Raw genomic sequence first — 18,649 nt, forward strand, 5'->3', positions numbered from 1 at the left:
ACCATAAAGTAATCATATTGCTGTTTCTTCATGATCACTGAACAAATAGTTATACCTGTAAATAAATATGAACTTCTTTTTCATATTTTACCTTTCCATTTTTGATGTCTAGTGTTAGTAATACACATAACATCTACAGTGTTTTGTATCATGTAAGACAATACTGATGTAGGTTCTGACAGACAATTCACCTTGTATTCAGACAACATATGTGAATTACCTTAGTGTGAGAATTTTCTTCAAAATGGATACCGTAAACTTAAGGTTCATGCATTTCACTGTCTATAAATTACATTAATAAAAATACATTATTCCTCACATACAATGTTCTTTTCACAAACCTGGGCAAAATATCATAAAGACAATTCATAAATTAACTGGTTATTACGGTTCCACAGACAGAAATTACATTGAAATGCATATATTTTCTATTTCCTTCCTTACTTGCAAGTAACTGTTATTCCTATAATATCTTGTAATGGTTCATCAGAGAAAGAATAACATGAGTGTATTATTGCAAAAGCTGTAACACACACACACAAACATCCCAAATGTATTAAATAATCACTAAAATTTCTTTGACCTGCTCAAATACAAAAGCAGAATACTTGCTGTTAGTTAAATTAACTGCCCTCTCTAGCCCCCAAAAGCAAAGAATATTATCTAAAACAATACTTATATTTAATCTACCTCAGAAGGAACTTATAATTGTAGAAGAATTATGATTTAATTTTTCCTAAAGCAATTATCAAGACATCTATACCTTCCTATACATTTCAAACAACCCTATTATTCGGTTACCTTGTAAGACATGTTTTCCACGGCAATATCAGTAACTTCTATGAGACATATTTGATGTGGAAGAAGGGTGAAATTACCATCTTAAAGTATTTATGGGGTTTTCATTCATGCTACATTTACTCCCTACCAGTACATACAGAATTAACAGTAATGTTTTCTGATTAGGTCTCAAAATATTTGCTCCCTATCACCATGAAAACAAAATGGTTTTAATTTTTTTCTGTTTATATAAATTATAAATACAAATTGAAAATGGGACTCAAAAGAAGAGATAAAAGTATAAGAATAAAATTAATAAGAAAATATAAATCTGATACAACTATCACCAACATTTTGATGATGATTCAGTTTAACTCTATGCACACACTCACACAGATACATACTTTACATAAACCGAATATAACATATGTTTTTTAAAGAGGAGTAACCTTTTTTTCTTTTTTGGTCTCTTTTTGTCTTTTCTAGGGCCGCACTGTCAGCATATGGAGTGGTTAGGGGTCCAATCAGAGCCGTAGCCACTGGCCAACGACACAGACACAGCCACACGGGATCCGAGCCGCATCTGTGACCGACACCACAGCTCCCTGTAGATGGGTACTCTTTTTTTTTTTTTTTTCCTCCTGAGCCAAAATCTGATCCTCAGTAACAAGGTGAAATAATAAACGTTTGTTTTCAACTGCTAAGTTCATGGTAATTTGCTATCAGCAACAGATTACTAATACAGTATTCAAGGTCAAAAGAAATACCAACAGTTCTATTTATTAAGTAGTTAGGTCCAAACAACTTAATAAGTATATATACGCCTGATAATTTTTCAATTCCTGAAAAAATACTCAGTATATATTACAAGAAAAACATGTGTATCTCTCCCTACCCCACTCATACCCAACAAGAGCTTTAGAGAGAAGTATTTAGGGTTCATTTACTCTGGGGTGCCATTCTCAAAACATGCCATAAAGCTAGCCATGCATGCACACAGATATACTCCTTCCTCATTGCAGGGGAAAAAAAGAAGTAGTTAAGAGGCTTTCAGTTTGATTTCCACCCTCCTCTAAACAAATCCACCATTACCTTCCTTATCTGCTTAAGCTGCATACACTAAACAGAATTAAAACTTCTTTTTTTGTTTTTTTTTTTTTTTGTCTTTTTACTATTTCTTTGGGCCGCTCCCACAGCATATGGAGGTTCCCAGACTAGGGGTCGAATCAGAGCTGTAGCCACCGGCCTACGCCAGAGCCACAGCAACACGGGATCCGAGCCGCGTCTGCAACCTACACCATAGCTCACAGCAACGCCGGACCGTTAACCCACTGAACAAGGGCAGGGACCGAACCTGCAAACTCATGGTTCCTAGTTGGATTCATTAACCACTGCGCCACGACAGGAACTCCAGAATTAAAACTTACTGACAGAGTCAAGCACTGTGAGCATCAAACAGTATATCCTAATGACAGTGATATGCCTTAGATCTGTACAATCTAATACATACACACTGGCCACCTGGGGCTATTTAATCTAAATTAGTTAAAATTAAATAAAATTAAAAATTGCACTCCTTAGTTGCACTAGCCTCATTTCAAGTACTCAAGAGCCACCTGTGGCTAGCAGCTGCCAGACTATACAGAACAGATTATAGGATATTTTCATCACTGTACAAAGTATAATGGGAACACTACCTTAGAGATTAATAAAATATTGAGTATTATATATCCTTGCACTAAAGACTCCCTAAAGGTTATACTTTTGCTTTTCTATTTTTACTTAGATTTTTCTGTGTTCCTCCTTGTCAACTTGGCTGTTAATGTCTATCTTTCACAGCTATGCTCCCCATGTACAAAGCTGCTTCCAGTCTGAAATCTGAAGAAACAATTAACCAAAAAGAATAACATTATATCCAAAGCAGATTATTTTTAAAAAGGCCCTCAGGACCTAAAATTTCATCATAATCTTGCAGAGTCCTCCTTTCCTTTCTTTCTCATTCTCAGACCTGTTCAAGATATGGTAAATGAATTGTTAGTTACAGTACTGTTGCTCATTACCCATGGGTTCTGTACTTGCAAATGTACTTACTAAAATTTATTTGTAACATCAAATCAATACTTTTAGTCATTCCTGTACATGTACAGAGCCACAAAATATTTAAGTCATTTGATGTACACTCTCTCAGCTGAGGTTAAACAAGGGACCCCCATACCTTCTTGTTTTAGCTCTCATACTATAAATAAGTATCCTTTTCACAGTCTATTTAGTGCCACATTCTAAAATATTTTGTGCCTTCTGCTGGTGTTTCACTGTCTAAAATCGTCCCTAAGTATAGTGCTAAAGCACTGTCTAGTGTTTCTTTTATTTTATTTTTTTTATTTTTGCTTTTTAGGGCCACACCTGGGGCATCTAGAAGTTCCCAGGCTAAGAGTCGAATCAGAGAGCTGCAGCTGTCAGCCTTTACTATAGGCCACAGAAATGCCACATACGAGCCACGTCTGTGACCTACACCACAGTTCCTGACAATCCCGGATCCTTAACCCACTGAGTGAGGCCAGAGATCGAAACCACATTCTCATGGATACTAGTTGGGTTCAAAACCTGCTGAGCCACAACAGGAACTCCTGTCTAGTGTTTCTAAATGCCAAGAAGGGTGTCAGAGTTCCCTGGTGGCTCAGGGGACATACCCTAGCCTAGGAACTTTCAAATGCCAAGGGGGATGGCCAGAAAAACAAAAAGCAAAAAAAAAAAAAAACAAAAACAAAAATGCAAATGCTGTTATGTGTCTTATGGAGAAAATATGTGTGTTAGATAAGCTTCATTCAGGCAAGAGTTACAGTGCTACTGGCTGTGTGTTCAATACTAATGAATAAACAATACATATAAAGCAAAGTTTCTTCTTCTTTTTTTTTTTTTTTTGTGGCTGTACCCACAGCATACAGAAGTTTCCAGGCCAGGGGCCGAATCCAAGCCACAGCTACAACCCAATGCCAGGCTTTAACCCACTGCACCAGACAGAGGATCAAACCCACATCTCTGCACTGACCCAAGCGATTGTAGTCGAATTCTTAACCCATTATGCCATGGTGGGAACTCTGAAATTAAAGTCTCCTTAAACAGAAATGCATATAAAGCAATATTAATGTATTGACTGGTGGATGAAAGTGTCATGACAAGTGGCTCACAGGAACAAAACTCTGTCAGTTACAATGAAAGATCCACCACACTGGCAGAATCTAAACATCAGCCACAGAAGTGACAGGGAGAATATCATGCACAGCAATTTTCACACACTGCCAATTAGAGTGTAAGTTACATAGCCATTTTGTAAAAATGGTTCTGCATTGCTAGATAAAATGAACATACATATCCTCTATGAACCAGCAATTGTACACCAAAGTACCCTAAAAGAAACTCTTGTACCTGTGTACTAGGAAACAACATATAAGAATGTTCATAGCATCCTGTTCCTAAAAGCAAAAAAACTACAAAAAACCCAAAAGCCTATCAACTGAAAAGTGGATAAATTTATTTTGGCATATTCATACACTGGAATACTAAGCAGCAGTGAGAACAAACTACAATTTTACTCAGCAACATTAATATAATGTAAAACAAACAAAAGGCTAGCCACAGAAGATACATAATGAAAGCTTCAATTTATATTATACTTACATAGTCAAAACAAGACAAAACTTATATCATAAGAGATTTATAAACAAATATATATATATAATACTGTGAGATTAAGTTTGACAAAGTATGAAGTAATAATTACTGTGGTAGGGTTAGAGGACAGATGTAAGATGAGACTCATAGGCCGCAGTGGTTTTCCACTTCTAAAGATGGTTGACAAGTACATAGGTATTATTTTATTTTTTATACTGGTGTATACATGTGTGTGTCCATATATATATATGTATATACATAAATAAAATATATTCTTTGGATGTACATTTTGCAATGAAACATTTAAATACCAGGCGATCCAGGAAGTCCCCATGTGGCACAGCAGTAAAGAACCCAACTAGTGTCCATGAGAACACAGGCTCCATCCCTGGCCTTGCTCAATGGGTTAAGGATCCGGAGTTGCTGTGAGCTGTGGAATAGGTTGCAGAGGCAGCTCAGATCCCGTGTTGCTGTGGCTATGGCATAGGCTGGTAGCTGAAGCTCCGATTCAACCTCTAGACTGGGAACTTCCATATTCCGTGGGTGCAGCCCTAAGAAGACAAATAAATAAATAAATAAACACCAGGCTATCCAAAAATGTTTCTAAATAGTACAAAAAAAATTAAGAAAAAAAAGGAAAAATAAGTACAGACACTAAGTTTCCAAGAATTACACTAGAATTTTTTTTTTTTTTTAAGTAGGTTTTCCTTCCTATCTTTTTTTTTACTTTTTTTGGCCATGCTTGTGGCACCTGGAAGTTCCCAGGCCAGGGGTCAAACCTGCACCACAGCAGTGACCCAAGCTGCTGCACTGAGGATCCTCAACCTGCTGCACCACAAGAGAACTCCTCAAAGTTTTATTTACCCATCTGCTTTACCTATCAGAGAATTAACTTCCTCAAGGGTATGGACATAATAAGTGTTAATGCTGAGAAAGTATAACTGAAAAATGATTATTTTTTGATTCAGATAACCTCAGACATCATTTGTCATGGAAACAATAACTGATGGTCCTGATGTCCTCTAAATACACAATTTTAGTAAAATAGCAAACTAGATTAAATTTGTTTTCCCTAATAGGCAGTTGAGTCACTGAGTCAAAGTTCAATTTATTAAAATCTCCTTAAACATTTACAGAATGACTTGAGTTTAAGTGCAGTTGAAATCACGATTTCTGCTCACATCAGTCCTCTGATCAATTACTACTCAGAACAGTAATAGCACCTTAACCTGTACCACAGCAGTGACAACATCGGATCTTTAAACCACTGAGCCACCTGGGAACTCCATTAACCAGTTCTTTTTAGTTGACATTTTTCTCAAAACGAATCGAAAAACTTAGTCTTGCATCATTAGTAATCCAGAAAAAATACAAATTAGATTTTTAATGTTCTGATAGGTAGAAGTATAAAGTCTGTGCTTCATCAAGTCCCACACTGTATTTGCTTATGAAGTAAAAATTCTTCCAAAATGTAAACACAAAAAAGAGGAAATAAAAATTTACGTCACAATATCAAAGACTGAATAAACTATTAATGGAATCCAGATAACTGATATCAAATAAGTCCTTGTCTATTTAAAATTTGACTTTTAAATGGTATCAGGAGCTACACATAAAACTTACCTGGGGAGGATAGTTGCTCTCTGAAGACCACCTTGAAGACTGATCATTTGGTTTATCCACTAAAATGTTCCTGAAATAAAACAAAATTATAGAAATTAAGTTTAAAAAAATAAATGAATAAGAATATGCAAAAAGAGGAATAATTTATGAGATGCTGAAATTATCACAAAATTATATAATGCCTGAAACTTGAACAAGACAAAATGAAACAGAATAAGGATCACAGAAAACGTCTAGTAATTTTAAAATTTTAAAATATCCTAGCCACAGCAATTAGACAAACAAAAGAAATAAAAGGCATCCATATAGGAAGAAAAGAGATCAAACTGTCACTGTATGCAGATGACATGATTCTATACCTAGAAAACCCTAAGGACTCAACCCCAAAACTCCTTGAACTGATTAATAAATTCAGCAAAGTGGCAGGATATAAGATTAACATTCAGAGGTCAGTTGCATTTCTGTATACCAACAATGAAACATTAGAAAAGGAATACAAAAATACGATACCTTTTAAAATTGTACCTCACAAAATCAAATACCTAGGAATACACCTGACCAAAGAGGTAAAGGACCTATATGCCGAGAACTATAAAACTTTAATCAAAGAAATCAAAGAAGATGTAAAGAAATGGAAAGATATTCCATGTTCCTGGATTGGAAAAATCAATATTGTGAAAATGGCCATACTACCCAAAGCAATCTACAGATTCAATGCAATCCCTATCAAATTACCCATGACATTTTTCACAGAACTAGAACAAACAATCCAAACATTTAGATGGAACCACAAAAGACCCAGAATCGCCAAAGCAATCCTGAGAAACAAAAACCAAGCAGGGGGCATAACTCTCCCAGACTTCAAGAAATACTACAAAGCCACAGTCATCAAAACAGTGTGGTACTGGTATCAAAACAGACAGACAGACCAATGGAACAGAATAGAGAATCCGGAAATAAACCCTGACACCTATGGTCAATTAATCTTTGACAAGGGAGGCAAGAACATAAAATGGGAAAAGGAAAGTCTATTCAGCAAGCATTGCTGGGAAACCCGGACAGCTGCATGCAAAGCAATGAAACTAGAACACACCCTCACACCATGCACAAAAATAAACTCAAAATGGCTGAAAGACTTAAATATACGACAGGACACCATCAAACTCCTAGAAGAAAACATAGGCAAAACACTCTCTGACATCAACCTCATGAATATTTTCTCAGGGCAGTCTCCCAAAGCAATAGAAATTAGAGCAAAAATAAACCCACGGGACCTCATCAAACTGAAAAGCTTTTGCACAGCAAAGGAAACCCAAAAGAAAACAAAAAGACAACTTACAGAATGGGAGAAAATAGTTTCAAATGATGCAACTGACAAGGGCTTAATCTCTAGAATATATAAGCAACTTATACAACTCAACAGCAAAAAAACCAATCAATCAATGGAAAAATGGGCAAAAGACCTGAATAGACATTTCTCCAAAGAAGATATACAGATGGCCAACAAACACATGAAAAAATGCTCAGCATCACTGATTATAAGAGAAATGCAAATCAAAAATACCATGAGATACCACCTCACACCAGTCAGAATGGCCATCATTAATAAATCCACAAATAACAAGTGCTGGAGGGGCTGTGGAGAAAAGGGAACCCTCCTGCACTATTGGTGGGAATGTAAACTGGTACAGCCACTATGGAGAACAGTTTGGAGATACCTTAGAAATCTATACATAGAACTTCCATATGACCCTGCAATCCCACTCTTGGGCATCTATCCAGACAAAGCTCTACTTAAAAGAGACACATGCACCCGCATGTTCATTGCAGCACTATTCACAATAGCCAGGACGTGGAAACAACCCAAATGTCCATCGACAGATGACTGGATTCGGAAGATGTGGTATATATACACAATGGAATACTACTCAGCCATAAAAAAGGATGACATCATGCCATTTGCAGCAACATGGATGGAACTAGAGAATCTCATACTGAGTGAAATGAGCCAGAAAGACAAAGACAAATACCATATGAGATCACTTATAACTGGAATCTAATATCCAGCACAAATGAACATCTCCTCAGAAAAGAAAATCATGGACTTGGAGAAGAGACTTGTGGTTGCCTGATGGGAGGGGGAGGGAGTGGGAGGGATCGGGAGCTTGGGCTTATCAGACACAACCTAGAATAGATTTACAAGGACATCCTGCTGAATAGCATTGAGAACTATGTCTAGATACTCATGTCGCAACAGAAGAAAGGGTGGGGGAAAAAACTGTAACTGCAATGTATACATCTAAGGATAACCTGACCCCCTTGCTGTACAGTGGGAAAATTAAAAAAAAAAAGAAATAGCAAAAAGACAAAAAGACAAAAAAAAAAAAAAGATTTTAAAATATGATAAAGGTGGCATTTTAAACAATTGAGAAAAGCAAAAAAAATATATATATAGCTCTACTTCACATCAAGTGACAAAATGAACTAGTTATATTTAGGAATTTAAGGTAAACAAAGTAAAAAATAGCTAATTATATACATGCACACACACATATGTGTATGTTAATGCTGTATTTATGTTTATTTATATTTATATATATTATATACATATAACTAAAATCAATCTTTGGATCAAGAAGGTCTTTTAAGTTCAGTGTCAAAAGCAGAAATGTGAATAAAGGAACTGATATTTGTAACTTTAGAAGATGGTGCTTTCACTGGACACTATTAAGGCTAAAGACAAATAGAACCATATATAAAAACTGCACTTTAGAGGGATTTGGGTTAATTCTGAAACACTATATATAGTCTAGGATCAAACAAATGAGTAAATGAATGGTAGACAATGGGGGTCAAGCTTCTCACTTTGGAACAGGAAATTATAGAAAAGCAAGGGGGGGCAGGCTGGTACTAAAAGAGTCAGAGACACCAGTGTGAACTCATATTTAGCTTAACACAGATATAGAGACACAGATTCACCATTATATGTGTGTGCATACATAACACACACTGACACAAACAGTATTCTCAGCTCTGTTCACTTCCCAGCTCTTTTCGCTAATAGGGACTAGAAGCAGTGACACCCCACTAGCAGTGAGTATACCCACCACCAGATCTTGGTTTCTACACACCACAGTCTGATAAAAGGAAACAAGGATTCTTTTGGGAAAGTAGCTAATTCTAGGGTTAGAGAAGGGAATTCAGAAGATAAGCCTAGAGCATCTTAGAGGGCTCAAAACAACAGAAGGGAGGGGTCATGTCAAAGGGACACAGAGTAGCCAACACGATGAAAGAATCAACAGTCAAAGCTAAAATAATTTAAACAACAAAATAACTAGTACTGGATTAGAACTCAAAGTATAATTATCCCTGAGTCCATACTGACAGAAATAACCCTGGTCTAACAATCAGAAAAAGATCAGACAAATTCAAATTGAAGAACATTCAACAAAATACATGACCAGGATTCCTCAAAATTCTTGATATATGGAAAAGAAGACGAAAAAACTGTCACAGACCAGAGGAGAGTAAGGATCAAAAAGAAGATACTAGTAGGAAAACTAATGAAATCCAAATAAAACATGCAGTTTAGGTAATAGCAATGTATCAATGTTGGTATCTTGGTCATAACAAATGTACCATGGTAAATATTTTAGTAATAGGAAAAACCAGGTGAGCGGCCTATGGGAAATCCATACTGTATCTGTAACTTTTCTGTAAATCTAAAATCATTCTAAAATAAAAAGGACATTTTTTTTTGGCCATGCCCACATGTGTAAGTTCCCAGGCCAGGGATCAAACCCATGCCAAAGCAGCAACCAGAGCCACAGCAGTGACAATGCTGGATCCTTAACCCACTAAACCACCAGGTAATTCCAAAAAGGACATTTTTTAAAAGTTGGATCTATAGCTGCCACAGAGAAGGTATTTAATAAATGTCAAAAAGTAAATAAAAAATTTTTAAAGACAGGACCATAATGGAAAGAAATGCCTTCACAAATACATCTCACAAAGGTAAAACATTAATTCATAAAGTAAACTCAAACAAAATTAAAAAGTAAACAACCAGAGTTCCCGTCATGGCTCAGTGGTTAATGAATCCGACTAGGAACCATGAGGTTGTGGGTTTGATCCCTGGCCTCACTTAGTGGGCTAAGGATCTGGCATTGCCATGGGCTGTGGTGTAGGTCGCAGACGTGGCTAGGATCTGGCGTTGCTGTGGCGTCGCTCCAATTAGACCTCTAGCCTGGGAACCTCCTTGTGCTGAGGCTTCGGCCCTAGAAAAGGCAAAAAGACCAAAAAAAAAAAAAAAAAAAAAAGTAAACAACCAATTAGAAAAATATAGGCAACATAAAACATAAAAGGTTAATTAAAATTTGAGTATTTAAACACACATACTCCATATTACAATCAGCAGAACTCAAACATTAAAAATCAATAATACCCAAAATTAGAGAGTAAACCCGACATATATTATTCCTATAAAATTGGGCCACACTCTCAAAAAAAAATTAATCATAGTCTCAGTTTTTGGCCAGAGCTGGTAAAATGGCACTCTTATATTTTCCTGGTAGAAATGAAAATTGATACAACTTCTCAAGGGAGAATTTTAATATGTATCAAAAACATTTGAAATATGAATATCCTTTTAAATAAAAATGGTAACAACAGCCATGATAACAATGATGATGTCTGCATCTAACATTTCTGAGCTTGTATGACATTCTAGCACTGGTCTAAGTACTTTCCACATATAAAATATTATCTTCAACGTACAGATTAAGAAACTGAGAGAGATAAATTAATTTGCCTAAGTATACACAGCTAAGAAGGATTTGAACCCAAGGCAACCCAACTCCAAAGACAATGCTCTTAATTACCATACTGTACAGCCTCAGAATTACTCTACTTCTTGCAATTTAACCTAAAAAATAATCCAGGAGATGCAAATCATCACATTCACCACATACAATGTATAATCATAGCAAATGTAAACAACCTAATTGTCTAATGTAAGAAGATATGTTAAATTATGACATACCTATGTTATAGAATACTATGTAATCATTACGTATTCTTCAGCCTGACTTTAATGTCCTTGGAAACCATTCATTACATAGCAGTTTACAGTATATATACAACAAATCAAGTGTTATAAGTAATCATATTCTTGCATGAAGAGAAAAAACAAAGATACACTAAACTGTTAATGTAGTTCTCAATTGTGAGATTACAGTGACTTTCCTTTTCTGTTCTCTTTTATACTTTACAGGATGTGTTTCTATTAAGAATGAATTATAAGATAGAATAAAGATAAGAACTGTACGAAAATACTGCAGTACAGTTAAAAGCTAAAACTAAAAAACCACGGGAAAAAACACTCTGACATGAATGTTATAAAGCATGAAAGAAAACCTAATATATTCTAACTATGATAATCTGGGACCAAAGAAATAAAAAAAGTAAGTTTGGGGAGAAGGAGATCAAATGACATGTACGTGAGCTAATTTCATCATTTTTCATAGCTCCTAGGAATATTTCTGAATTGATAAAAAGAAAGAAATTCAAGAATACTGAAGTTTAGAGGAAAAATGTACTAAAACATATATCTTTTAAATTATTTGAGACAGAATATCAACAAAAAATAGCAAAAAGCAGGAAATAAAAGATAAATGAAAGCCAAACACACTAAAAACAAAATTTTAAATGACATTATTAACACCAAGCATATAAATGATGTAAAATAACACAAGATATCCTTTGAATTGGGTGAATAGTAGTAACATTACTATTACATTAAGATACACACACAGTAACAGTAACTCACGACAGATAAAAGATACATGAGGTAGATGCAATCTTTGTAAAACTAGGAGGGATTTAAATCAAAAAAGTATTAATTGGGACTAAAGGGGTCAAAAAGTAAAGATAAAAAATAAAATTTTTAAAAAGTATGAGCTGGATGAAAATAATAACTATAAAATAATAGAGTTCAAGCCAGGATTGTGAGTCTTAATGAATTAAACTAAAAAAATAAAACAAGGGAGTTCCCACTGTGGTACAGCGGAAAAGAATCGAACTAATATCCATGAGGATGTGGGTTCAATCCCTGGCCTCGCTCAGTGGGTGGGGGATCCGGAGTTGCCGTGAGCTGTGGTGTAGCTCTGATTCGACCCCTAGCCTAGGAACTTCCATATGCCATGGATGTGGCCCCAAAAAGCAAAGAAATAAAATAAAAAAATAAAGCAAAAAACACAGTAAATAGCAGAAGAAACTCATTAAAAATAGTAGCAGGAGATTAACATCTCTTAGCATATATAAAATTAATAAACAAACATCGGAGTTCCCATTATGGCTCAGCGGTAACAAATCCGACTAGTATCCATGAGGACAAAGGTTAGATCCCTGACCTCGCTCAATGGGTTAAGGATTCAGCATTGCCATGAGCTGTGGTGTAGGTGGCAGATGTGACTCAGATCTTGCATTGCTGTGACTGTGGCATAGGCTGGCATCTACAGCTCTAATTCAACCCCTAGCCTGGGAACCTCCATATGCCGCTGGTGCAGCCGTAAAAAAAGACGAAAGTAAATAAATAAACAAACATCTATTTAACGACAAGGTAGTGGTAAGGAATAATAGTACTATGAAGAAAAAAAAAAAAAAGTAGGAGAGAAACAGATGTGAATGATATGAGGGAGCTAGCCATGCCATAATCCGAAAAATGAGCAGATGGATCACTAAATGCAAGGTCAAGGGGGCAAACAGTTACAATATGCTTGGTCTTGTGAATTCTGAAATGCCTATTAAACAGCCTATTAGAGATTCAGCAGTTGGGTTATCTGAAGCTGAAATTTAAGGTGAATGCCAGAGCGGAAAAAATATATATATTTAGAGACATCAGGATATCAAATGCCAAAATATTTAGGAGCTCCAGAAGAGAAAGATCAAGAAAGGAGATTGAGAAGAGCCTATGATGAAGAAAATGAAAACCTAGAAAGTGTATATGCCAAATGAAGAAAGTATTTTAAGAACAAAGAAGTGAAAAACTTTGTAAAATGCTGCTGGGAAGACAGGGATTTGGTAGTATTCATCCTCGTATGCCTAACTCCAAGCTAAAATGTTGCCACACAGAAAGTGCTTAATAAATATTTGATAGATATGAACAAATAAATAGCACTAAAGAGAAAAAAATTAAAGTGGATCTATCAAAGCACAGAGTATATGAATCTTTACTTATTACCTATAACTTAAAGCTTTTACAAATTGGAATAAAGAGAAATATGTAAACTCAAAACGAATATAATATTGTAAATCAACTACAATTTTTTTTTTTTGTCTTTTGTCTTTTTAGGGCCACACCCCATGGCATATGGAGGTTCCCAGGCTAGGGGTCAAATTGGAGCTGTAGCTGCTGGCCTATGCCATAATCACAGCAACATGGGATCTAAGCCGCATCTGCAACCTACACCATAGCTCAAAGCAATGCAGGATCCTTAACTGAGCAAGGTCAGGGATCAAACCTGTATTCTCATGGATGCTAGTCAGATTTGTTTCTGCTGAGCCATGATGGGAACTCCATATACTTCAATTTAAAAAAAAAAAAAAAGGTAAAAGAGGAGTTTCTGGATGGCCTAGTGGTTTAGGATGTGGTATTGTCACTGCTGTGGCCCATGTTCGATCCCTGACCTGGGACCTTAGACATGCTGTGGGTGTGCTCCTCCATCTTCATGAATAGAGTACTGACCAGAAATGGGGTGAGGTCGGAGTTCCCATCGTGGCACAGTGGTTAACGAATCCGACTAGGAACCATGAGGTTGTAGGCTCGATCCCTGGCCTTGCTCAGTGGGTTGAGGACCCGGCGTTACCGTGAGCTGTGGTGTAGATCACAGAGGCGGCTCGGATCCCGCGTTGCTGTGGCTCTGGCATAGGCTGGCGGCTACAGCTCTGATTCAACCTCTAGCCTGGCAACCTCCACATGCCACGGGAGCGGCCCAAGAAAATGGCAAAAAAAAAAAAAAAAAAAAGAAATGGGGTGAGGTCTAAGAGGGCTTGGAAAGATGGGAGGCTTGAGAAGACATTTCTGATGATCACCAGTCCCAACACTAGGTCAATTACTAAGTACTCCTCTTAAGCTCATAAGGTAGCAGAGACCAGAACTACAACTTTAAGAATCGTAACAAAAACTTATCAGCCCTAGGAGGACCATGAAATTCACGAACATCTTTTTTTCCCAAGAGAAAGGCATCAAATAAATGAACATACCTGAGACAAAAGGCCACTCTCCATGGCCCATAAAGAGCTTCAGGAGAGCTTTACCCCCAAAGATGAGAATGTACTTGCACTCCTAGCCGAGTACGCCCAGTTGCTGAGAAGTTTCTCCAAGTGACCCACAGAGAACTAACAACATAGCAAATGGTATACCAAAAGCCACCAGACAAAGATTCCCAGACAATCCCTATGTGAGGAATAGGAAGCTTTATGTCAAGAGTACACAACATAAAAAAGTTTGTATAAAAACATAAATTTATGAAAAGAGCCAAGAAAATTTATTTAAAATATGAAATCATGTCATAAGCTTTCAAAACAAATCCACTATAATTAAAAATAATAGGCATTAGTATAGGAACAGATCAATACCTGAGAAACAAAAAACCCAGAAATTGAGCCCTGTGTAGATGAGAATTTAACATTTGATGAAGATGATATTTTATTTCAATGGAAAATGGTAGTTCATATTTAAATGATGCTTATACAGCTGAAAGTAAGTTAACCCCTACCTAAAATCATCTAAAAAATTAATCCAAATTAAAGACTGAAACATGCATACATACATGAACATCTTAAGGAAAAAAATTTAAGGGCCAATATGCACATCCAAAAAGGTTTGAGAGATCTTTTTGCTAAGAATCAAAAAAGTTTTTGAAGAAAAAAGTAATTTGATCATAAAAAACCTTTAAATTTTGTATTGTGAAAAACACTATAAAGATAGAAAATAGGAGTTCCCGTTGTGGCGCAGTGGTTAACGAATCCGACTAGGAACCATGAGGTTGCAGGTTCGGTCCCTGCCCTTGCTCAGTGGGTTAACAATCTGGCGTTGCCGTGAGCTGTGGTGTAGGTTGCAGACATGGCTCGGATCCCGTGTTGCTGTGGCTCTGGCGTAGTCCAGTGGCTACAGCTCCGATTAGACCCCTAGCCTGGGAACCTCCATATGCCGCGGGAGCGGCCCAAAGAAATAGCAAAAAGACAAAAAAAAAAAAAAAAAGATAGAAAATAAGCAACAGTTTAAGAAAGAGTGCTGCTGCTCATATAACTCACATAGTAATAAAGTATTCATATCTAAAATAGGCAAAACACTTTCACATTGATTGTAAGATGAACAACAAAATTAAAAATGGGAGTTCCCGTCGTGGCGCAGTGGTTAACGAATCCGACTAGGAACCATGAGGTTGCGGGTTCGGTCCCTGCCCTTGCTCAGTGGGTTAACGATCCGGCGTTGCCGTGAGCTGTGGTGTAGGTTGCAGATGCGGCTCGGATCCCGCGTTGCTGTGGCTCTGGCGTAGGCCAGTGGCTACAGCTCCGATTCGACCCCTAGCCTGGGAACCTCCATATGCCGCGGGAGCGGCCCAAAGAAATAGCAACAACAACAACAACAAAAGACAAAAAAAAAAAAAAAAAAAAAAAAATTAAAAAAATTAAATTAAAAAATTAAAAATGAAGAGTTCCTGCTGTGGCTCAGTGGGTTAAGAACCCCAAACAGTGTCCTTGAGGACTCAGGTTCAATCCCTGGCCTCACTCAGTGGGTTAAGGATCCAGCACTGCTGCAAGCTGCAGCATAGGTTGCAGATGCAGCTTGGATCCCGTGTTGCTGTGGCTCTGGCGTAGGCTGGCAGCTGCAGCTCCAATTCGACCACTGGCCCAGGAACTTCCGTATGCCCACAGGTATGGCCCTAAAAAGGAAAAAAAAAAAAAAGGAAAAATGAGCAGAATGCATGTCACTGAAGAGCCATTAAAATGGCTAGTAAAGGAGTTCCCGTCGTGGCGCAGTGGTTAACGAATCCAACTAGGAACCATGAGGTTGCGGGTTCGGTCCCTGCCCTTGCTCAGTGGGTTAACGATCCGGCGTTGCTGTGAGCTGTGGTGTAGGTCACAGACGCGGCTCGGATCCCGCGTTGCTGTGGCTCTGGTGTAGGCCGGTGGCTACAGCTCCGATAGGACCCCTAGCCTGGGAACCTCCATATGCCGCGGGAGCGGCCCAAGAAATAGCAACAACAACAACAACAACAATAACAACAACAACAAAAGACAAAAAAATAAAATAAAATAAAATGGCTAGTAAACAATAACAATTTTTTTTTCTAAACCCCTGTGTATTATCTGTATCAGGGGAAATGAATTAATATAATAAGACTTTTTAAACACATCAAATTGATATAATTAAATCCCTATTTAACAGGAAATCAGGGAGAAAACGTGGATATGACATTACTCCAACCTTGATGGAAGTCAATTGCATCAGCTATTAAAATTCCAAATGTACATATTCTTTCACCTAGCACTCAGAATCTATTCTATAAAAATAAAATCATCAATACATAAATACCTATGTATGAAGACTCACACATGAGTGTGTTTAACACAGCATTTTTTGAAATAGCAGGGAAAAGATTAAATAAATTATAAAACATATAAATTGTGGAACATTATGTTGCCATTATAAAGAATACTTCGGGAGTTCCCATCATGGCTCAGCAGTTAGTGAACTTGACTAGCATCCATGAGGACATGGGGTTTAATCCCTGGCCTCGCTCAGTGGGTTATGGCTCCAGCGTAGCCATGAGCTGTGGTGTAAGTCACAGACATGACTCAGATCCCATGCTGCTGTGGCACAGGCGAGCAGCTACAGCTCCGATTGGACCCCTAGCCTGGGAACCTCCATATGCCGCAGGTGCAGCCCTTAAAGATAAAAAGACCAAAAAAAAAAAAAAAAAAAAACCCACACAAAAACCCCTTCAGATCTATGCCAGCTAACTTAGAGGGATTTCTGCAATATATGATACAAAGAAGCATGTATGATTCTATGGTTGTAAAAAAACCCTAACCATATATAGATATATATACACACACACACACACACACACACAATTAAATCAACAAACATGTTGGGTATGATGTAAATTTATATCAAGTAATATAAAGTAAGGACAAAAATAAGCCAAAAATGAAGTGCCATTAAGGGGTTTTACTCATTTCCTTATAACTGTCCTATTCAGATTTTTTTAAAATAAACACTATATAAACATTAAAAATTATTGTAAAAATACTACTGTTGAGATGACAACACACTTTCCGTATTGATGCCAAGCTGACATTATCATCAGATGATCAAATCAGGCTCAGTTTTTCTTTATTTTTTGCTTTTTGGGGCCACATGTGCAGCACAGGGAAGTTTCCAGGCTAGGGGTCAAATCAGAGGTACAGCTGCCAGCCTACGCCACAGCCACAGCAACATGGGATCCAAGCCACATCTGTGACTTACACCACAGCTCACAGCAATGCTGGATCCTTAACCCACTGAGAGAGGCCAGGGATCAAACCTGCATCCTCATGGATCCTAGTCGGGTTCATTAACTGCCAAGCCATGAAGGGAACTCCAATTTTTTTCTTTATTTTTAAAGACAGAGAAGCAACTATTAAAGGCTACTGCCTCTTAATTTTTAAGTGACAGATCATCTCAAAGCTGAAAGTCAAATGTAGATTGTTTTTAATTCTCCCTTCCAGATGTTCCTTCCTGCAATCCATTTCCACTCTCCTGCAAGACAAATGAGAAACTAGTTGAGGGCAGTTATTATTAACATTAGCCCTCCATCAACAGTAACACAGCCATTATGGCTGCATTCTATAAAATATGTTCTACTCTATTACCCTTCTTCATACTTCCCAAAGACCTATAAAACCTATCATCATTACTGATGTAGCTTTTCCTTCTTCAAACTCTCAGGAGAGACATTAACCTCTTTTACTACATACTGTCAATCCTAAACTAGTTCACTATCCCTGATCTCTTAACAGGGGAAATATTCCATCCACATCCTCTGCTGAAGGAGCAATCATAGACAGTGATGTTTTTTACCTATAACTCTTCCTTACAACTATCTCAACATAGCTAATCTAGGCTACCTAGTGACCTTTGATGGGAGATGGAATGGACCAGTACAAAAATAAAATTATTGTAAGTCAGAAAAATGTGTAAATGAACAGAACCAATGAAACAGAGAAAAGAAAAACAGAATAAGTATAAACAATATGAGAGAAAGAATAAGCCAGTCAGTCAGTAGTAGATACGAATGTAGCAGACATAAAACAGAAGGTACTCTGATTAATTTTAACATTTTAACTATTTTCTGGGAAAATAAATAAATGATAAGCAAAAAAAATTATAGAAGTCACAAAAGAAACTATGATCCAAATAATAGAGATTAATTTACTAAGGGTAAGCTAAATATAAGCCATTCTAAAATACATTTAAAATGCTAAATGCAAATAATAACTAATGGAGAACTGGTCAAAAAGAGCT

The 18,649-nt window shown here is 37.0% G+C and overlaps 1 protein-coding gene across 20 annotated transcripts in view; it reads right to left on the bottom strand.

Moving 5' to 3' along the window:
• Positions 1-18,649, bottom strand: part of MKLN1 (muskelin 1) — a 335,895-nt gene that overhangs the window by 126,333 nt on the left and 190,913 nt on the right. For all 20 annotated transcript variants that reach the window (XR_014833841.1, XR_014833838.1, XR_014833842.1 and 17 more), the window contains one exon: positions 6,076-6,145. Coding sequence is in view for 8 of the 20 variants with exons in the window: in XM_021078931.2 (XP_020934590.1) it covers positions 6,076-6,145 (70 nt within the window). In the remaining 12 variants the exon portion in view is untranslated. The remainder of the gene's footprint in view (positions 1-6,075; positions 6,146-18,649) is intronic.

The sequence above is a fragment of the Sus scrofa genome, chromosome 18, assembly GCF_054392235.1.
Source record: "Sus scrofa isolate SSC_HxYL_T2T_F1_AM1 chromosome 18, Sscrofa_HxYL_maternal_Yorkshire_Landrace_v2.0, whole genome shotgun sequence".
In the NCBI taxonomy this organism is placed as follows: Eukaryota; Metazoa; Chordata; class Mammalia; order Artiodactyla; family Suidae; genus Sus; species Sus scrofa.